At 39.3% G+C, this 20,546-nt stretch overlaps 1 protein-coding gene across 2 annotated transcripts in view; it reads left to right on the forward strand.

The window, feature by feature from the left end:
* Positions 1–20,546, forward strand: part of lrch3 (leucine-rich repeats and calponin homology (CH) domain containing 3) — a 67,592-nt gene that overhangs the window by 21,976 nt on the left and 25,070 nt on the right. Inside the window, exons 5-14 of one of the 2 annotated variants that reach the window (XM_060923193.1) lie at positions 2,905–3,041; positions 7,285–7,394; positions 9,188–9,281; positions 10,246–10,366; positions 10,462–10,607; positions 10,963–11,039; positions 12,552–12,600; positions 12,712–12,837; positions 13,835–13,882; positions 13,973–14,026. In XM_060923193.1, coding sequence (XP_060779176.1) covers positions 2,905–3,041; positions 7,285–7,394; positions 9,188–9,281; positions 10,246–10,366; positions 10,462–10,607; positions 10,963–11,039; positions 12,552–12,600; positions 12,712–12,837; positions 13,835–13,882; positions 13,973–14,026 — 962 coding nt within the window. The remainder of the gene's footprint in view (positions 1–2,904; positions 3,042–7,284; positions 7,395–9,187; positions 9,282–10,245; positions 10,367–10,461; positions 10,608–10,962; positions 11,040–12,551; positions 12,601–12,711; positions 12,838–13,834; positions 13,883–13,972; positions 14,027–20,546) is intronic. The other variant, XM_060923194.1, reaches the window with a different exon arrangement.

The following is a 20,546-nucleotide window of genomic DNA, read 5'->3' on the forward strand; positions in this document are numbered from 1 at the left end:
CAGATGGCGTCGCAGATGGCGTCTGCGTAGCCCCCCCTTCGCAGACGCTCTGCGCGCACCTCCCAAAAATTGTGACCACCGCAAAAGCCTTGCAGACAGCGTCGCAGACAAGAGGGCTCCGATTGGTCCACTCTACATCCGCTGTACACGCACTTCCGCTTCCCTACTTTCCCGGTTTGGTTTGTTTTCACGACCGCCATTTTTAAAAACACGAGCGAAGACGGAGCAGCACGAAGAGCGGTTGATCGAGGAAGTGAGGAAGTACGTACATCTATACGACTCCAGTTCTAGTCATTATAAGTAACCGGAGGATAAACACTCCACTAACCACACCCACCAACTACTCCTAGCGATTTCGCGACTTCGCGCTCCCTTGCGTTGTGGCGGTGAATAACATCTCGCACGCCTATTACTCCCCGCTCAACGATAAATTACAACTGTCTGCGAAAAGCTATCTGCGAAAGCCTTGTCGCAAGAGCATGCAGAGGCCCTGAGTTACCAAAACTACTTCCTTAGATGTTTGTTTTAATTAAATTAATTGATCTATTTATTATAAACTCTCTCGAGAAAGTATCAGTTTTATTTATTATCCTTTTTGTTTTTATGATGCTCCAACAAATGTTTGTATGTGTAATTATAATTAGATTAACATTTAAATTTTTAAATTTTTTCTTCATTTGAAGCACAGAACATCTTCATCTTTTAGAAAGCGATTAAATATTCATAATCGTATTAATTGAACATTAGAAAATGATAAGATGAGCTGGAGCTCTGTGGTTTACAGGTTCATACAGATCATTGATGGTCTTTAATTGTGAAAGTTGCTTTTCATTGTGAACTGCTGATCATGTTTGAATAAATGACTCGAGAATGTTTTAACATTTTAAAGTAAATTATTTTAAAAACTTAAATGTTTGATAATATTCTATTCTATCAAAAATGTCAACTTGTAATTTTGGCGCACTCTAATTCAAACCTTCGTTAATTTATATATTAACTAAACAGCTAGAAATATGGTTAAAGGATATGGGACATGGATTTTTTTCTGGGCATAATTATGTATAAAGGACATAAGAAATGCCATCTAAATCACTGCAGGGTGTCAAAAATGTGAAAATCATCACATTATTCAACTTTTTTTATACATCAGCATTAAACAAGGATTCGTTAATGAGCTAGGTGGTCACATGACCCGTGACGTCAAAAACTTTCCAAGGAGCCAGCGCTTGGGTATCTAATGTAAACAGGTTACTGAAATGGACACCATCGACAGTGACATTCCTGATGTTTCACAGAGATGTGAAGTTAGACCCTATCAATTCGAACCGATAGCTGGAAATTCACATGAACATGGATCTTGTCTTTACTCTGACGGGTCAGATGATTCTGAGAGTGAGAGTTCATTCAGTCCCCATGAAACTGAAAGCGGTCGGCTCGATAACACTTCCTGGTAAGTTAAAAACAATTCTGCTCAAAGGCTAATGATCTGTTGAAAGAAGTATTATTTTTGTATCTTACATTGAAAGTTCATCATAGATCTAGCTAAAGTCCGTTGCAAGCTAGTTTTTTTTTTGCTGATATTTTTCGAGATTGATTGAGATACAATGCTTCCAGAGTCCGAGATGAAAACATTCAAAATGGCGAAACGAGTCAGAATTATGATAATCAATAATTGATGCACCCAAAATTATAATACTAATCCTTACCTCGGCTTTCAGTCGCTTAGCGAATGCACCTCTGCATTTTTCCGCATGAGGCCCATGGTAAAACCACACTTCCAGGAGGGGCTGCCGTCTGCCTCCCAAGCCGGCCGAGAGCGCTCCTCGTCGGGCACGGCCAGGCGGGCGAATGCCCTGGTCCGTCCGCCCTGTCTAAAAAATAATGGTACAACTCCGAGTGAAGGTATCAATGCGCTGTCGAAGCGCGCAGAAGGTGTTAGTACGCCTGTCATTATAGTGCGGACTTTCCATAGCATAGAAAATCGCCACGTTTCAATTTGTGTAACTGAACTTTGTTTCATATCACTGGTCATATAAACCTATGTAAACAGGAAAAACGCGGAAGAGTTTGGTCGCATCTAACTACAGCCCCAAAAAATACCATTGGCCATGCTGAGCCTAGCATTGCTAACAGGAGTGCCAGCGCGTCTGACTGACTGGGAGGTCGCAATACACCATGATGTTCAATGTACGTTAAACACTCTAAAAACGAAACAATTTTCTTGTCATCCAAGACACAAAAACTATTTTGTCGCATTCGTCATCATCACGATTCACACTTCTCCATATTCATCTACCCGCTTGTGCTGGACCCGAAAGTTTTTGTGACATATGATCACGTGACAGCGGCTCTTCCGGTTGTAAAATATGCATATCGGAGCTCGAGCAGAAATGCCATATAATCATCACGAATATAACGATTTTGCTGAATTTAATAGATAATTTTGTATTTGTTGATGCAATTAATTCATATTTTTAATGGAAAGAAACTGATATAGCGTGCTTTTATGTTTCATGTCCCATGTCCTTTAACATTCCATCATAACTGGACTTGATGTTTTTTTTTTTTGAAGATCCAGATCAGTAATTTCATATTTTGGTTATTTTTACAGCTATTTACGGTTTAATTACGTCAGCTAACGTGATCGCAGTAGGAATGTACCTGCTGTCTTTTCCCTTTTAAAAACTAATGGTGATCTGTGTTTAAATATCACTTCTGAAGAATGTGATCATGTGCTAGGAATGTTAATAAAAAATTGTTTTGGGGGGGTTAGTTTTTGGTTAGCTGTCAGTGCTGAAGATTCCTGGCGTGTTTCCTCAGAGACGCATCAGCAGCTGGAACGTCTAAAATATATCTCAGTAATCCTTTTTTTTTTTTTTAATTCCGTTTCTTGGTTGTTTGTAGAACTGGCGGAGCTTCCTTTGGTGCGCTTGGATTTCTCCTGTAACAAGGTGACGACCATCCCGGTGTGTTACCGCAACCTGCGACACCTGCAGAGCATCGTGCTGGACAACAACCCCCTCCAGAGCCCGCCCGCACAGGTCTCTCACACACACGCTACAGCGTTTATATGCTTTAGGCTCATAGTGATTTTGCTTAAAGTGCACATCATGGGTAAATTCAGGAGCAAGATCAATGTAATTCTCTTATTTTATATTAAACTTTGGTCAAATATCTGTCACATTGTGCATTTTGTGCAATTTTTTTTACCTTGCGCAATACCAGAAAAATCCAGTTGAAATCAAGCCATTTGAGGCGAATTGGTCCGCCTCTGAAAAAACTTGGCATTTGGATTTCCCGGCAAACAGTGAATTTCGTGATGTCGCGTGCGGGACGCCTCCCTCTGAATCCTACGTCAGCGCTGGTTTGTTTATGAGAAAACGACCTGGTGGTTTTCTGCAAATTTTTTCAACATTATTGCGTAATTATTAAAATGGTTAACAGATGTATCGTAGGAGGGTGTAGCAACACCAATCATGATGGGATTAGTACTCATCGTTTCCCAAAAGACCGGACAATGGGAGCGCTTTGTCTACACAGGCTGTGCACTGAAACCGTGCAAAGCTCTCGCAACCTGCTGGCGCTTCCGCAGGTGACGTCACGATTCTGGCTCCAGACTCCCTTGGGATTTTTCCAGACGCGTTTTTTATTTTATTTTTTTCTGCTGTAGACAGATGGCCTTGTGCAAAATTACCCTTCTGGATGAGTGTGTAAAGGGACATACTTTCAGATAAAAAAACAAACCCTGAAATTGGTCCAGATTATGCACTTTAAAACTGTACTACATGGTATAGAGAGCTGTACGGAGATATATAATATAATGTTATTTAGCAGCTAGGAGGTCCGTATGGTGAAATACCGTGCCCGAGGTCTTGAAAGTACTGAGCGAGGCCCGTATTCAAGGCCGAGGTCACGGTATTCACCATACGGACCGACCTTAAGCTGGTAAATAATATATTTTTTTTTTTCTTTACCAAATTCTAACAGAAAGCGAGAGTGCCCGAAAGGGAAAACCGAGCCAAGCCGCCATTTTGAATCCTCATTCACGGCTGTAATGCAAATGGCTTCCTCCTCGGTATACAAGTGCACTTCCATGGCAGGAAAAAAACTACATTTTGCCGCCTACGTCGTCCCCTATTTATACAAATAGGAGTCATTCAGGATTCAGCCATGTTTTTGCTCGGCGTTAGCAACAGTTAGAGGTTTTTAGCTTTCTCCTGAAATGTTTTCTTTTATTTCTTCTTCCTCAGGGTAGTAAAACTCGCTTTCGCTGTGAACACTGTCGTTATCGCTATCCATGCTGTAAAATTAATGCTATTCTCCTGAGAAATGCTGGCAAAAATTTATAAGATTTTTGATAATCTTATAAATAAATCTTATAAATATTGACAAAAAATTCTACTATGTTTGTTGTTGTTGTGAACGAGCGAGTCGCCAGAGGTCCGTAACCGGGGTCCGTACTGTAGGATACAGACCCGCTCGCCAGCCAATCAGAGCGCAGGATTTCGACCGTGAAAACAATAATAAAATTTATTTGCCAGCTTAATTTGTCTTTTTTAAGGAACTCGGTAAATATTTAAATATGTATGCAAGTCAGTAAATAAGTACGCTGCCTTGGTTTTAACTCTAAATTATGCCGCTTAGACACGCCTTCTAATCCAGTGTTTATTTCTTTATTTTTATTAATTAAAAGTCACTTCATGTCTTACAGTAATGCTGGCTGTAGTTTCTCTTTATTCTTGATGTAGTATGGATTACTACAGTAAAGCTGTTGAATAGGGCTATTTACTTGGTGTTATTATTTACTGTGTTTGATGTTAAACGCATTAAGAAGGAAATAAACTCGTCCACTAATTACCTTTTGACGAGGCACACCTGTTAATAGAAAAGCGTTCCGGCTGACTCCCTCGTGAAGCTGGTTCGGATAACACCAGTAGTGTACAAGGCATCAAGGTAAACACTGGATACGCTGAAGAATCTAAAACATCAAACTTTTTGTTTTTAACACTTTTTTTTTTTTTTTTTTTTTTTTACCACATAATTCCAGATGTTACTTCATAGTTTTGATGTCTTGAGTTTTGTAGAAAAGAATCACAATACAGAAACAGCTATGGATGATTAGAGTAGAGGGGTGTACAAACTTTTTTTTTGGACTGGTACTGTATGGGGGGGGGAGTATGTAAGCAAGTAATTAGGTGAGCATGTAAATAAGCATATAGTTAAGAAAAATAAATCCATGCAAGTAACTGTCAGTTTGTAAATGTGTGTAACTGAGAGTATAGGTAAGTTTCTGAATAAGCGACTTGGTAAATAAGTATAAAAGTGAGTTCGGTAGTCTGTAAATAGGAGTGAAAGTATGCAAATAAGCATGTCGTTAAGTAAGTAAATCCTAAAACAAGTCACTCGGTAAATAAATATCTGAATAGATATGCAAGTAAATGAGTATGTAAATAAGCATTTACTGTAGATATGTAAGTAAACCTAATAAGTAAATACAGTGGGGCAAAAAAGTATTTAGTCAGCCACCAATTGTGCAAGTTCTCCCACTTAAAAAGATGAGAGAGGCCTGTAATTTTCATCATAGGTACACTTCAACTATGAGAGACAGAATGAGAAGAAAAAAATCCAGAAAATCACATTGTCTGATTTTTAAAGAATTTATTTGCAAATTATGGTGGAAAATAAGTATTTGGTCAATAAAAAGTTCATCTCAATACTTTGTTATATACCCTTTGTTGGCAACGACAGAGGTCAAACGTTTTCTGTAAGTCTTCACAAGGTTTTCACACACTGTTGCTGGTATTTTGGCCCATTCCTCCATGCAGATCTCCTCTAGAGCAGTGATGTTTTGGGGCTGTCGCTGGGCAACACGGACTTTCAACTCCCTCCAAAGATTTTCTATGGGGTTGAGATCTGGAGACTGGCTAGGCCACTCCAGGACCTTGAAATGCTTCTTACGAAGCCACTCCTTCGTTGCCCGGGCGGTGTGTTTGGGATCATTGTCATGCTGAAAGACCCAGCCACGTTTCATCTTCAATGCCCTTGCTGATGGAAGGAGGTTTTCACTCAAAATCTCACGATACATGGCCTCATTCATTCTTTCCTTTACACGGATCAGTCGTCCTGGTCCCTTTGCAGAAAAACAGCCCCAAAGCATGATGTTTCCACCCCCATGCTTCACAGTAGGTATGGTGTTCTTTGGATGCAACTCAGCATTCTTTCTCCTCCAAACACGACAAGTTGAGTTTTTACCAAAAAGTTCTATTTTGGTTTCATCTGACCATATGACATTCTCCCAATCCTCTTCTGGATCATCCAAATGCTCTCTAGCAAACTTCAGACGGGCCTGGACATGTACTGGCTTAAGCAGGGGGACACGTCTGGCACCGCAGGATTTGAGTCCCTGGCGGCGTAGTGTATTACTGATGGTAGCCTTTGTTACTTTGGTCCCAGCTCTCTGCAGGTCATTCACTAGGTCCCCCCGTGTGGTTCTGGGATTTTTGCTCACCGTTCTTGTGATCATTTTGACCCCACGGGGTGAGATCTTGCGTGGAGCCCCAGATCGAGGGAGATTATCAGTGGTCTTGTATGTCTTCCATTTTCTAATAATTGCTCCCACAGTTGATTTCTTCACACCAAGCTGCTTACCTATTGCAGATTCAGTCTTCCCAGCCTGGCGCAGGTCTACAATTTTGTTTCTGGTGTCCTTTGACAGCTCTTTGGTCTTGGCCATAGTGGAGTTTGGAGTGTGACTGTTTGAGGTTGTGGACAGGTGTCTTTTATACTGATAACGAGTTCAAACAGGTGCCATTAATACAGGTAACGAGTGGAGGACAGAGGAGCCTCTTAAAGAAGAAGGTACAGGTCTGTGAGAGCCAGAAATCTTGCTTGTTTGTAGGTGACCAAATACTTATTTTACTGAGGAATTTACCAATTAATTCATTAAAAATCCTACAATGTGATTTCCTGGATTCTTTCCCCCCATTCTGTCTCTCATAGTTGAAGTGTACCTATGATGAAAATTACAGGCCTCTCTCATCTTTTTAAGTGGGAGAACTTGCACAATTGGTGGCTGACTAAATACTTTTTTGCCCCACTGTAAGTTTTAAAAAAAAGTTTCTTAGGAAGTAGATTGCTAAGTAAGTAAATTATCTAAATACAGTATGTACGGATGTAAATAAGCATTTTCAGAAGTAAATCAGTATGTAAGTATGTAAACAATGATATAAATAAGCATATCAGGTAAGTATCTTTAATAAGTAACTAGGTTCGTGTGTGTTACAGATCTGCATCAAGGGGAAGATCCACATATTTAAGTATTTGAACATCGAGGCGTGTAAAAATGCTCCCGATCTCTCGGATGACGACCGAAGACCACTGGGCTACGGGCCATGGTGAGATTTATTTCATTTTTATCAGTGAGAGAGTTAAACTTAGTGTCTTATGTACGATATCATTTTCTGTACGACTCAGTGAAAAAGCAGCGTGTGAGAGAGAGAGAGAGAGAGAGAGAGTTTGGTGGAGGGGTGAGGGTGAGAGAATACGTTCATAAACCTCATCGTACTTGCATACCTGCCAACCTGTACGCATCTTGCGTAGCCGCTACGAATTTTTACCTCATTGTACGACTGTACATTTTCACATTAAAAAGTACGCATATCGTCCGAACTCGCATTTCAGTCAAGTTCTCGCTGAAGTTGATACCGCTGATCTGTGAGAAAACTCAAAGCCAGAATGGAACGCTTTGCCCAATCCCCCCGCCCCTTTTCCAGAGCGTGTGGCTCCGCCCTCTTCAGCCCCTCCCCTTCCTCCTTCGCGTCTCTGACTTGAGTGCAGCAGTGCAGCCAGGTGGCTCGAGCGAGACGGGGATTGAAACGTCGGTTAGAGACGTTTTTATATTTGTAAGAGAAACGGTTGTGTTTCACGTGTACTCGAGCTCCCTAGCTGTTATTTTGTGCATTTACAACACCAACAGTACAGGCTAGTTCTTCATTTAACTTCGAAGCCGTCACTCGAGGTTGCATATTCGATGCGGTCACCAACGAAACCTGATTACAATTCCTCTCGCGCTCTCATTGAATCACTATGATAAGGACCACTTTATTGATGTGCTCAACAAAACGTAGCGTGTTGCAGTCGGTAACTTCTGTCAGTGGTAGCCTAGAATGTTTGCGGATGATGTGAAGTCGAAAATTGGTCATCCCTCTTCTGAAAAAACCTGCGTGGTACTGCAGTATCAAATGCTTTTTTATACAGTATAAAATGCAATATTTCAAATGCAAATGCAATAGTTTGCACATGAAAAAGGCGTACCACAAAATACTGCAGTGTACTGTATAATGCAATATTTTTACTGTATAATGCAGTATACTTCCAACATGTTAAAAAATGCAAAAGTCTAAACCTATTGCATGGGAAATTTGTGCAGACCATGTTTTGTGTAGAAAGTGCCTTTTTTTACATACTGTATTAATTTAATGTGTTGTTATTTATTTTGAAAGAGTGGCTCTGGTTTAATTTCATTTCATTTGCACATGTATTTAATGTTTGTTGTGCTTTTCAAAACGGAAGGAAGTTCCCAAGAGCCATCAATAACAGTTTCCCAAAGTCTATCAATAGGAATGTTTTACAAAACTGGACTATGTTCCCAAGATCAATCAATAAAACTGGATTGAAAGTGTGTTTGTGGTCTGTGGGGGCGCATGCGCGCCGGGTTGGGGTGAGGTTGACGGGGGGGGGTACTCATGAAATTGTAAAATTGTACTCATGAAATTTTTTCAAGGTTGGCAGGTATGTACTTGCTGAATGTTGTGTGACGGGTCGTGTCCCGGCATGCAGATGTGTGAGAGAAATGAAATTCTGCCGTTGATGATGCAGTTTATCTAAAAGGGGAAAAAATAGCATGAAGGTGAACTGCAGAACTGCGAGGAGTTTGATACGCATGCTGCTGCGTCTGCTGCTGGCATCGAGTGTGTAAGAAGAGGTCGAGCTTCTCATAAACATCAAACAAAGATTGTGATACGCCTCAGAGAAGCAAAATTAATCTCAGTAGTATTTTGTATCGTGATATTTGAGACCAAAAAAATGGTCTCCTGCCTAGAATTTGATTTAAATGAGCCATGAAGATGTACATGACGTGTGTGTGTGTGTGTGTGTGTGTGTGTGTGTGTGTGTGTGTGTGTGTTAGTGTGGAGGAACTTTATCCTGGCCGGCCGTATGGAGCTCTGGACTCGGGGTTTAACAGCGTGGACAGCGGAGACAAGCGCTGGTCAGGCAACGAAGTGAGACTCTTGTATTATTATTTTAATTCAAATAATAATAAACGTAAATTTAAAAATGTGGGCGTTTTACCAAAGGGGTCCAAGCACCATGTGATGGACTCCGCCCACATCGAAGTTAACTTCTGATCATGGAAAGAGTCATGCTGTAGCTTTTGTCATTTTTATAACGTATTATAATAATAAAATATATATTTTGCATAGTTTTCAGAAACAAGCTGAGAAACGAAGCCGGTTGAAATTCTAAACCGATCCCACATTTGTAAGTGGAAAAGGAGATATCTAATTACGCTGAATTTTTAATTAAAGGATCAAGACAGAACGTGTCGCATGTACACTGTGTTATCGGGAAAAAAAACAAGATGCATGTGTTAATTTTAGAGTAACAATAATTATCTGAAACTGAACTTTTAATCAAGATCATAATTCAGTTATTTAAATGTGATGGGAATTTATGTAAATTGTGTAATTAATTATGTATACTTAATAATTATACTAAGTAAGTAATCAGCTTAGAAATTATTTATTTTGGTGTTGCATGTTGCTGTACAGTTTTTCCTCTTTTTTTTTTTTTAATCAAATTTTATTTTTTAGTTCTCGTATGAGGTTTTCGTGTCGATTTGAAAGTTTGTCGTAAATGTTTTTAACCATCAAAATTATATCACTAGCAGTGCTTTTAATTTCGTTTTTTTTTATATACATTTAAGTCTTTCTTAGTTCGCGTTAGGGTTAAATGGTGAATAAATAATGAATCCTTTTCGTCTGGTTTGATGATTAAACATGATTCGACTTGTGATGGACGGCTCCATCATGAGGACACGAGCAGTGCTTGGACCCAGAATGACATTTTAGTTTGTTTTAAGCAAAACCGGAAGCGTAATAATATTTAGATGCGAGTATGTGAAATGTTTAAAAAAAATCTGTTTTAGTTTAATTTCTCTGCTGTCTTTCACGTCTCTTCTCCCAGCCGTCAGACGAGCTGTCAGACCTGCCGTTAAGAGTAGCCGAGTTAACCAGAGAGCAAAGACATCGACGAGACCGAGAGCGGGACGAGCACAAGACGGGATCGCTGTTGGCTAATGGAATATGTATGATGGACTTTTTTTTTTTTTAAATGAAAATTTTATAATTTCTACTTCTCAGCACTAATTTTTTTTTTTTTTAATTTACATTTTCACTCCAGTGGAGGCGGAGCTCGACCAGATCGACTTTATTGACAGCTGTACAGGGGAGGAAGAAGAGGAGGAGAGGCGGAGCCGAACCACGGGGGAGCCAATCAGCCTCAGCTCTCAGTTTATGGCCTACATCGAGAGACGGATCACACGAGAGGTGTGTGTTGTGTTAAATTGTTATTCAAAGCAAACATACGAGTGCAAAAGTTAGCGCACCCTGGACACTTTAAAGTTATTTACACTAAGAAGACCTTTTAGTCAAATTTTTCAAAAATGCCTAAATTGTATATAATTATATTAATTATTATTTTTTTAAAAAAACCTAAATGAGCTGATTTCATGCTTTATCTTGAAAACCAGCCTTTTTTATTATTATTATTATTATTATTATTATTATTATTATTATATATGTATAAATGCACTTATTGGCTTCATCCTCAACTTGTATTTGATTTTCTTTCTATCACTTATTCATTAATTATTGTTTTTTATTAATACATTATTGTTTTTAGGGCTCACCGGTGAAAGCATGTTCCTCCAGAGATGCAAGAAATGACGATTCGAGACGCTACAGCTCTTTACACAACCGGTATATATACACACACACACACACACACACACACACACACACACACTAATGTATACTGAAAATATGTATGTATGTACTGTATTTATTTATTAAGCTCTAAAACAACCAAGGAATGCTTTTCTGAACTTCCCTAGTTGCTATGACAACTGTGACACAGATAGCAGAGATGCCTACTAGTACGGATTGGTCGTATTTTGTACGGAAAAGTTACGTAAATACGATGTTACGGCAAACAGTGTTATTCTGTACGGAATTATTATAAAGTCTTAAAAAATTCCACTGAGTTGTTTTTAAATGTCCAAGCGACTTTTTCAATCCATGCACGATTCACGGCTATTTTATTTTTACGACAGCCACACATGCTGTGTGTGACATGCGCAGATTGTACACATTTGTTCGCGCTATTTTCGATACAGTAGAATGGCCGCGCATTACACCCAGTCAAAAGGGCAATGGATACGTGCACTGCAAACTGTGTAGAACTGGCATTAACATCACTCGTGGTGGTCGCGATGACTGCACGCGGCATGTCAACTACAAAAAAAACATATGGAGTATGCTGAAATGGCGAGTCAGGCGGAAAGTAAATCTGGGGGTATCCAGCAGTTTTTTACGAAATCTGTGGATGAAAAGACACGGAACGTGACCCGTGCTGAAGCGGTGATGGTTGACCTGTGCTTGGAGTTGAACTTGCCGATTAGTGCCATGAAATGTGAGTTAAACTTATTCAGTTTCTTTTTACATGTCTGATTTTTATTCACTGAAATATCAAACACTGGCTGTACTTCTTTAATTCAAAGTCTTTTCAGTGTTGCAAGTGCAAATGTACATGTAGTCTGATCAAAAACAGAATTTTATGATTAGTGCTGTTGGGATTGTGGCAAAAAATTGATCATTCCACTGTTTTAAATACAATTATAAATGCCATTTTATTCAATGTCTCTTCTGAAGCATTATGCTGAAGTTTTTATATATTGGGACATTAAGATAACAATGTCGGACTCTCTTTGGCATGAAATAAGAATTTTTTTTTTTTTAATTTTATTAGAATCCGTTAACAGGTAGAACATTTTGCCAGGCAATATAATATAATACTTTTGAGGAGTTGCATTCAATACCAGTGATTGGTAGTCAACCGTAATGTCTGCAAACAGGGAACACTATTGTATTTATAAAAATGTGATATATTGTATGCTCTAGAAATTTGTTGAGTGGAAATTCAGTTGAGATGGCTGCTCGTGTTTTGTTTATTCAATTCACACAAAACAGTACCGGTACTTTTTAATAATTTAAATGTTAAACATATTGGTATATACACCTCTTTATAATGGAAATGCACATAAATTAATGTTACTGAAAGTCATTCCAAAATACTGAAAAATGTTTTCAAGAATACTGAAATTCAAAATTTGGGTAGGCATCTCTGAGATAGTAATTGTGTTTATGATAATTCATTGAATTGCATGATTATATTATTACATGATTTATTTTATGATCATTCATTTTTTGCAGAAATATATCAGATACAGTCGGCACGTTGTCATCTCCGTCTCATAGCCAGGTAAATTCCTCCACTATCCTCTTTTTAATTATTATAATAATTTTAAAAAATGCATTATATACATAGAATATACACACATGAACCGACTGTGTGTGTGTGTGTGTGTGTTAGCGGGCAGGATCAGGCGCCGGTGTGGAACGCATGCGGCGGGAGGCTCAGCTCGCTGCTCAGAGGTACGAAGAGGAGAGGCAGAGAGCGCGAGGCATGCACAGAGAACCTGTGAGGAGTTACGTCAAGGTACACAAATACCTCAAACGTTTTTAAAAATATAAACACGAAAGTCTTTGCGTACTGAATCTATAATGTTTCTCCTCATTAAAAATGCAAAGACTTGTAAGCATGCATAAATATACAAATTAGAAAGTGTGACCTCTTTTCGTTCAACTTGAACATGACAAGTACTAACGAGCTTAGCGAGCTGCTTTGTTGACTGCCTGGAAAATCGTCACAGTCCGACTTCTTGATCCTAAATTTCCTCACTGGTTTACTTAACAGCAACAAACCTAGTGTTGCTATCATTAGTTACCATAGCAACGATAGATTTATTCATAACTAATGTTGGCTAGTTAGCGGTCATCTAATATTATCTGCATATAGAAAATGATTGGTTGAGAGCTGCGTAGCCTCTTTAGTGACATCACAAACTGTGTGTCGGTTGTGTAGCCCCGCCCCCAAATTAACGTTGTACAGAAGTACTGAGAAATTGTGTTAAATACAAATACCAGCAGAAGAGTTAGTCACGAGGTTTATACATTTTATATCTCACCATATTTGTTACTCATTTCGTAAAGATGTTCGCAAAAATATTTGTGCCCAAACCGAAAAGTGAAAAAAATTTCCGCCAGGTTTACAAAAGTCTCAGTCCTTTTCTTCATACTTACATGTGCGCAGTCGTGTCACGGCAGAGCTGATCTACATTTAGCCACGCCTACAAAACTCCCTAAAAGGTAACGCTTAGAAAGGGCAGAAAATGACAAGCAGCTGTGAAAGAGCGCGTCCTTTGATAGGGTGCCATTACTTTTACTTTTGTGCTAATTGAATGGTTATTGATATGGAATGATCGCATTTTACCAAATTGTTGTGCGTACTTGTATGTGAAGTGCGTTTGACATTTCACTTTAATGAATCTTCTGATCCGGAATTTCTGGAAAACTCAGGACCGTAGCGATACAAATAGACGTTTTTCCAAACTAGCCTTATTTCCTGATAAATGAGCTTCCGTTGATGCTTCCAGCAGAAGGCAGCTCAGAGTCCGCCGAAGCTCAGTCCTGCAGACAGCGAGGTGAGCCGGCTTCACGTTTAACGTCACGTTTTTACCTCCGTTTCACACTCTTTCCTCCAAATAACACCTTTCTCACCCTCTCGACTCTAGAACCTGTACCCTTCCAGACGTTCTACTCATACAGACGACTCCGCCCTCTTTATGGTAAGAGCCTATCAGAATTGCGTTTTGACTTAATTACTTATTCCTGTTGCTTTTTTCCACAAATGTTCTTAACTGGGACACTGAGGAAATGAATTTGCACCCTGAACACGCACATGCTTTATTTTCATTCTTACACACTTCAGCGTTATATAGTGGCACATTTAACCTATGGAAGCAATTTTGTGCCAAAATGTTCATACAATACTTTTGAAATATCAAACAAAAACGACAAATCAAAGTACAAAAAAAGAACAAAGTCAATTTTTTTAGACTGGCAAACAAATTATTCATGTAATCGTGCAAAATATCAGTCTATTACTCTTCAGAAACTTTTTATTTTTGTTCCGCGTCTTTCTCAGTTTTGTTTGACGTAATTTATTTTGGTTGCGATTCCAGCTTTCTCGTTTGCGCTCCCTGACTTTTTGCTTGCAGTTTTGGCACAAACTTCCCGTGTGGGTGGGCTGTCCAGGAATGCATTCCCATTGGCTAACTCGTGTTTGACTGACAGCTCCGCTCAGCCATTCCCTACTCGGATTCTGGCGGACTGTTTGACGAGTGAGCGATCCATTGACGGTAAACAAGGATCGAGTGGACTTCAGTAGCGACTATGATATTGAATTTACACTTTGTTGAATTAATTCAGTATCATAGTCGCCACTGAAGTCCACTCCATCCTTGTTTACCGTCAGTGGATCGGTCACTCGTCAAACAGTCCGCCAGAATCCGAGTAGGGAATGGCTGAGCGGAGCTGTCAGTCAAACACGAGTTAGCCAATGGGAATGCATTCCTGGACAGCCCACCCACACGAGAAGTTTGTGCCAAAACTGCAAGCAAAAAGTCAGGGAGCGCAAACGAGAAAGCTGGAATCGCAACCAAAATAAATTATGTCAAACAAAACTGAGAAAGACGCGGAACAAAAATAAAAGGTTTCTGAAGAGTAATAGACTGATATTTTGCACGATTACACGAATAATTTGTTTGCCAGTCTAAAAAAATTGACTTTTTGTTCTTTTTTTTTTGTATTTTGATTTGTCGTTTTTGTTTGATATTTCAAAAGTATTGTATGAACATTTTGGCACAAAATTGCTTCCATATTAACCCACCGTAGCATACTTTCTCATATATAGCTCATAAGTATCTCTATATTTTAAGATAAAAAAAAAATTAAGGTGTAAAAGCGTAATTATGTACAGGTAAGTATTGTGTGTTCTAAGGAACCGTATCTCGTTCCCGTCCAACATCGATTCATGAAACTGATCCTGACGTTCGCTGTCAGTTGACGCTGTGTAACGTAAACATAGCATACGTCACGAAATGACCGCGTTCTGGACGTGTTTAACGGTTAACGCTCGAAGCAAACTCTGAAAATATCAAGAAGAGGAACTACAGCGAAATTAGTAACGAGCGATTTGATGCAATTGGAACAAAAACGTATTTTACTTACAGATGTACAGAAGTGTTAAAAGCTCACACCATTCGGTTTAACTCGTGTAGCTAGCTAACATTTTTTTTAAAGTAAAAAGCAGCTTGATTTTGACTTTTTAAAGGATGTGCATTATCTATTAGTGTATGTTTGTGCACGTTTTCTGGTCGCTGGTTAAATCAGGGAAGGATAAACAAAGCTAAATAAAACGTTCTGCGACGTTCCTGATTGATAAGTTTGGTATTGATATCAGTGTTACAAAATACCAAACATCGTACTCGAACTCGTAAGCACTGCTATTAGGCATGGCAGACTTGTCGTATAAGTCAGAAATGATTTTATTTCACGTAGGAAGACGATACAATTTTTCTTTCACTTTTACTAACAGCATTTTATATAGATTTTATAAGCTGCTGAGCATTTTATACTCCATGTGCGTCATGCAGATTGTCTTTTTTTTTTTTCCCTTACGCACTAACACACTCCTGAACTAGAAAGAAAAAAAATTCTAGTTGTTTCCTTCTTCCTGCATTTAAAGCTTTCCGTCCTGCTGTGCTCTCTCTCTCTCTCTCTCTCTCTCTCTCTCTGTGTATGTTTGTGTCTGTTTCTGTCTCTGTCTCTGTACACACTTCAGTGTCAGAGTGAGTCCGAGCCCTTAATGGCGTTTGAAATAGACATAAACACCAACACTATAAAGAAGAGGCCGAGTCCTCAGAAGCAGGTGAAAAATCCTGACACACACACACACACACACACACACACCGGGGTTGTCGGAATAACATTCAATCTTCTCAGATTTTTATAATTAGCATCTCAGGATGTTTAAGACTCCATTTTACACTGCAGGTCCCTAATTTTAGTCTTTTCAGTCGTTTGTTCTCTGAATAAACATCATCAGAGATCGAAACGGGCGGTCGCCCACTCGCCAATGCGAGTTGGAAAGGGTACGGGCGACTAGTGACAACATGTACTCGACCGAGTGGGCGACTGGCTCGCCACGCTATATATATCAAACTACTCACTGCCACGATGGTTTCTATCAACGATTCTCGCCCATTTTAAGCAGAACTTGGTCTATTTTACCGTTTTTTACGATAATTTCAATAGATTTTGTGAGACATTTGTCAAGTTGGCATAGACGCGGGCGCCGCCATATTGTTTACGTGCGCAGTATACGCCGCTACATCCAGCATGGCTGCGCGAAGTTTCTTTTCTTCCTGTTCATTTTCGTTGTTGCCCGTGAAGACAAATGAAACTTGAACCGCTATTGGTCAGATAGATTAGACCCCCGCGAAGTTTAAAAGTCCTTGGCTTGACATTTCTGACAGCGATCAAAACAAACGGATATCGCTCAACAAGTATGTGGCCCTTATTCAAGAGTGTTCACAAGAAGTCATCCACCATTCCACCCAAATCATCCACCAATCCGTCGAGGAATCAGAATGAGCCGAATCAACCTCGCACCAGCAAGGATACACGGATCAATCAACCTAAGCCCAAAAGTTTCGAAGATTGTGATGATGAGATGACTGAGGAAGAAGTTTATAGACAGTTGAAATTGATCACTCATGTATAATATGGTTGTATTATATGAATAAATATATAAAATCGGTTTGAAATTTGTATTTATAAATACGGACCAGTGCTACTCCATTCGGACCAGTACCTCTGAGAGACACTGGTCCAAATGAACCAGTGCTCCCAAATTCCCGTTTCGATCCCTGCATCATATTTGACAACTTTTCAGTAATTATTTAGATTATGTAATTTGACAAACTTTCGAACTAAATATATTTCATTTAATGGCACTGCATACAGCAGACCTCCCCGCCATTTGACACGTTTTAATATCCGAGCACGCCGCTACGAGTTATTCGTCGCTCACAAATACACCAAACGTCTCCTTTTTTCTCTCCCAGTGATCGAGCAGATGAGCTGCAGGAGCTGTTTATGAATTTAAGTCTCTTTAGTGACACCTGCTGGCAACAAGATGACTTTGTGCCCTTGTAGTGGGGGGGTGTTAGACCAAAAACTTTTTTCTACCCCCTCCAAAATCTGGAGATGATCTATCGAAGTATGGAAATACCAATATTTGGCCAACTGAAAAATGCTAACCCCCCTGTACATACCCTCTGAGGTTAATAACCCCTCCAAATAGTCAAAAACTGCCTTTTTCACTAATATAAGCATTCCTTAACGGAAATAACTCTTAAATATAACATCAAAACTCACAGTAATAACATTTATTTCTCACAAAAAGAGTTGTTTAAGGCTTTGGAAATGTTTCAGATGCAACAGATAAGGCTAAGTGGCAGAAATTGTGTCTGAAATGTCCATTTTGACAATCAGTAGAGAATTACATAGTTTGCACTGATTTGCCAGTGATTAAACTTGTTTGTCTAGAATAGCACCCATTGCTTGAGTGAGGTCATCCAGAGTAACCTCTGCATTGGAAATGATGTTCAGATATAGTTTCAGATTGACTGCATATGAATTAAGGGGGAGCTTCCTGTGGTGCTTCATTAGGCGAAACGGATCACTTGTCTTAGGCAGGGAAAGAGATGTGTCTCGGACATAACGCACCTCCAAGTAGAGACGTCCTATCTTGGGATCCTTATCTATATCAGTTGCAGCTAGGTACTTACACTACCGTTCAAAAGTTTGGGGTCACCCAGACAATTTTGTGTTTTCCATGAAAAGTCACACTTTTATTTCCCACCATAAGTTGTAAAATGAATAGAAAATATAGTCAAGACGTTTTTCTGCCCATTTTGAGCATTTAATCGACCCCACAAATGTGATGCTCCAGAAACTCAATCTGCTCAAAGGAAGGTCAGTTTTATAGCTTCTCTAAAGAGCTCAACTGTTTTCAGCTGTGCTAACATGATTGTACAAGGGTTTTCTAATCATCCATTAGCCTTCTGAGGCAATGAGCAAACACATTGTACCATTAGAACACTGGAGTGAGAGTTGCTGGAAATGGGCCTCTATACACCTATGGAGATATTGCACCAAAAACCAGACATTTGCAGCTAGAATAGTCATTTACCACATTAGCAATGTATAGAGTGGATTTCTGATTAGTTTAAAGTGATCTTCATTGAAAAGAACAGTGCTTTTCTTTCAAAAATAAGGACATTTCAAAGTGACCCCAAACTTTTGAACGGTAGTGTATCACTTAAAACTTGCTGAAAAAGAGCAGAATTACCATACGTTTAATTTACTTGAAGGTAAGGTTACTTACCACTAAGCTTATTACCTTAAAATAATGATCATCTGCACTGAAAATGTTGTAGTCGTACCTAGTGGCAGGCATACCTGAAGAGGTTCGCATTCATCGATAACTTTAAAACACATTTTAAAAAAAGCAGCATTCTAATCTCAAACAGCACTGTAATGTATTTTGTCATATTGTAAGAATGGAAACTTTCAGAGGGTATGTACAGGCGGGTTAGCAAGGTTCAATTTAATAAAATTTGACATTTTCCCACATAGATGGACCAGCTCCATATTTCTAGGGGGGGTAAAACATGGAAAAGTCAAAATTCTTAAAATAACAAACCCCCCCCCCCCCCCCCCCCCCCCCCCCCCCCCCCCCCCCTTGTAGTGGCACACACAGGGTTAAATGATTCACCTGTGCTCGTTAGAAAGGTTTGGAGAAGACACAGGAAACTGATTTAGGACGGGACTTGATCTGAAATGTTTGGAGGCGCCAGCAGACGGTTGGTTGACTGATTTAATTGTTTTCCACCACTGATTTATATCCCAGTTTAAACTCATATCTTGATTAGTTGTGAAAGATTCTATTTGGCCACATTTACTTTAAAACAGGGCTTTTCAAAGTGTGGGGCGCGCCTCCCTGAGGGGGCGCCAGAGTTCTTCAGGGGGGGGGCAACGTGAGGAAAAATAAACCAGAATAAGTTACTATTGCGGACATTTAGTGAACTTCAGCTAGCCTTTGCCAGAGACAAAATGGATGGATTTTTAGTACCTAAAGCTACAGTGAGTGAGGAGACAGAGTCTGGGCCAAGCAAAAAAAAGAAGGAAGTATGACCACGATTATTTTAAGTTTGGATTTTCATGGACTGGATCTGAAGATGCTCCACTGCCACAGTGTGTTGTCTGCCAAGAGGTGCTAGCTAACGATGCTATGAGATGTTTAAAATGTGTAAAACAACATGTTTAAAAAAAAAAAAGCACAGATGTTTAAAATGTGTAAAAAAAAAAAAAGAGGTTTTAAAAAAGCACATGTTTAACCTCCTAAGGCGCAAGCTGTTTTTTTACATGCATTTTTTATTTCTCTTTGCTATTTGGGCTTATTAGAACCTGATTAGAATAAAAACTAAGCATCATCTTTTGATAAGATGTACTTTTAGAGAAAAAGTATGTCCACATATGTGGATTCTTGTTCCGAATTTCCATAAAGTGCTGTCCACGCATGTGACCGCTAAGCCCTAGGAGGTTAAAAAGTGTAAAACAAGATGCTTTAAAAAAAAGCAGATGTTTAAAATGTGTAAAAAGTTTTTAAAAAGCACAGATGTTTTAAATGTGTAAAAAAAAAATGTTTTCAAAAAGCACAGACGTTTAAAATGTGTAAAAGGAAAAAAAAATGTGTACAACAACCTTTTTTTTTTTTAAATACGAATGGAACATTAAGTATAGCAACAACAAAAATTGTAAGGGGGGCGCTGTTGTTTATTTGCTGTCTGAGGGGGGGCGGGGCTGACTCTCCCACACTTTGAAAACCCCTGCTTTAAAACATTCAGCGGAATAAACTTTGGAATCTGTTGAAACCCTTGAGGCATCTACAGGAAGTGATTTATTGGAAGGCACTGCGTGAGCCAATAGACACATCGGTCTGGAATGATTGATGGGAGGAACTGGGCGGAGCTTCCAGGAGGTCCGTTCATCCCAGAGACTTCAAAACACCTACGTAACGGTCAGTCATTCCAGACTCGTAGGTTGATTGGCTCAACTGCCATTTTTGGTGAATTTCTGACCGATGAATAACTTGTAATGGTGTACACCAGTATTAAAACACAGGGCCAGTAAATGTATGAATCTGGGATGATTGACAGTTATGCAGGTGTGTGGGGA

This window comes from Neoarius graeffei, chromosome 6 (genome assembly GCF_027579695.1).
Source record: "Neoarius graeffei isolate fNeoGra1 chromosome 6, fNeoGra1.pri, whole genome shotgun sequence".
Classification (NCBI taxonomy): Eukaryota; Metazoa; Chordata; class Actinopteri; order Siluriformes; family Ariidae; genus Neoarius; species Neoarius graeffei.